Source organism: Lagenorhynchus albirostris, chromosome 1, assembly GCF_949774975.1.
Source record: "Lagenorhynchus albirostris chromosome 1, mLagAlb1.1, whole genome shotgun sequence".
Taxonomy (NCBI): domain Eukaryota; kingdom Metazoa; phylum Chordata; class Mammalia; order Artiodactyla; family Delphinidae; genus Lagenorhynchus; species Lagenorhynchus albirostris.
In genome coordinates, this window is record NC_083095.1 from 186,543,948 (window position 1) to 186,545,438 (window position 1,491).

The window sequence follows — 1,491 nt, forward strand, 5'->3', positions numbered from 1 at the left end:
AGAAATTATACCAACCATGAACTCTTCCTGAAATACCTAGTGAACTGAATTTCAGCTGACCAAGAGCTCAATCCAAATAAAAAACTTATAAGTCATGGTATAAAAGAATTGAAGATGAAAAATGTAACCTGTAAAATTGTAGAGGTACATCCAAATAATTGTGGATAAGTTTTAATACAATGTCAGTAATAAAATTTGACAACTAGATTTATATTCCAAAAATTCAATAGCATTAGATATATAAACTCACAGTTTGAATCAATAAGAAGTATAAAAATGGAAAGAGAGAGAAGGAAATGTTTGGAACAGATAAGATTTACAGAAGATTTCTTATCAGAAACCATGCAAGTGAGAAGAAAGTGGAGTGAAATACTAAAAGTCTTAAAAGAAAAAAAAAAGTAGAATTCTAGTGAAAGTATCCTTCAAAAGTGAAGGAGAATAAACAGTCCTAAAATTTGTATGAAATCACAAAAGTCCCTAAATAACCAGAACAATCTTGAGAAATAAGAGCAAAGCTGGAGACTTCATGTGCTCTGGTTTCAAACTACATTACAAAGCTACAGTAGTTAAAACAATATGGGCCATTCATACTCGCAGCCGGTCGGTGCTTGGTTGTTGGGTTTTGTGCACTATTGGATCAAAAGGGTGACGGCGCCGCTAGGATGAAGCTCATGAGATTTTTGATGAAATTGGGTCATGAAATTGTAACCACTGAATTAAAGAGTAGAACACAGGTCCATGGAACAATCACAGGTGTAGATGTAAGCATGAATACACATCTTAAAGCTGTGAAAATGACCCTGAAGAACAGAGAACCTGTACAGCTGGAAACACTGAGTATTTGCAGAAATAACATTCAGTATTTTATTCTGCCAGACAGCTTACCTCTGGATACACTTCTCGTGGATGTTGAACCAAAGGTGAAGTCTAAGAAAAGGGAAGCTGTTGCAGGAAGAGGCCGAGGAAGAGGCCAAGGCAGAGGAAGAGGTGGTCCTAGGTGATAATATCTCTCAAGACTACCATTTCAAAGTAGTTTTGTTTGTTTATCACAGACGAAGAAGAAGAAGACGTGGCAGAGGAAGACTACATGGCTAAGTTAGAAGATGGTGGAGTCCTAAGCAAATTGTGTCTCTCAAGATTATGATTTCAAAGTGATCAATGCCCTGGCTGCTTTTTGTACAGGCTTTGTTTGTTTGTGGCAGTTTTTAATAAACATAAATGTAGGACAGAGTTGTCTATGGACTATATCATATTAAGTTTTAATAGTTCATATATATATTCATGATACAAACACAGTAAGAGCTAAGCATTACTACCAGGCAGTCCCAGAATAATTCCAGTCTTAGATCAGGCTTTTAATTTTTTGAACTAAATATTTCTTTTATGAATATATGTAGAATATACACCTTTTTACTTCACATGTACTGACTACGCGTTTTATTGTTTTACCTTGACTCCGTTCTGTGGAACCTTCCTACAAGTGAAATAAGT

General features: G+C 35.4%; 1 protein-coding gene across 1 annotated transcript; it reads left to right on the forward strand.

The window, feature by feature from the left end:
* The first annotated feature begins 662 nt into the window (after positions 1–662).
* On the forward strand, positions 663–1,001 carry LOC132528858 (small nuclear ribonucleoprotein Sm D1-like). Its single transcript, XM_060165003.1, has one exon. It carries the CDS (start codon positions 663–665, stop codon positions 999–1,001), a length of 339 nt encoding a protein of 112 aa, XP_060020986.1.
* Positions 1,002–1,491: the final 490 nt, after the last annotated feature.

Excerpts from the sequence above, each read along its gene's own strand:
- LOC132528858 (XM_060165003.1), top strand. The coding sequence starts at position 663 with ATGAAGCTCATGAGATTTTTGATGAAATTGGGTCATGAAATTGTAACC.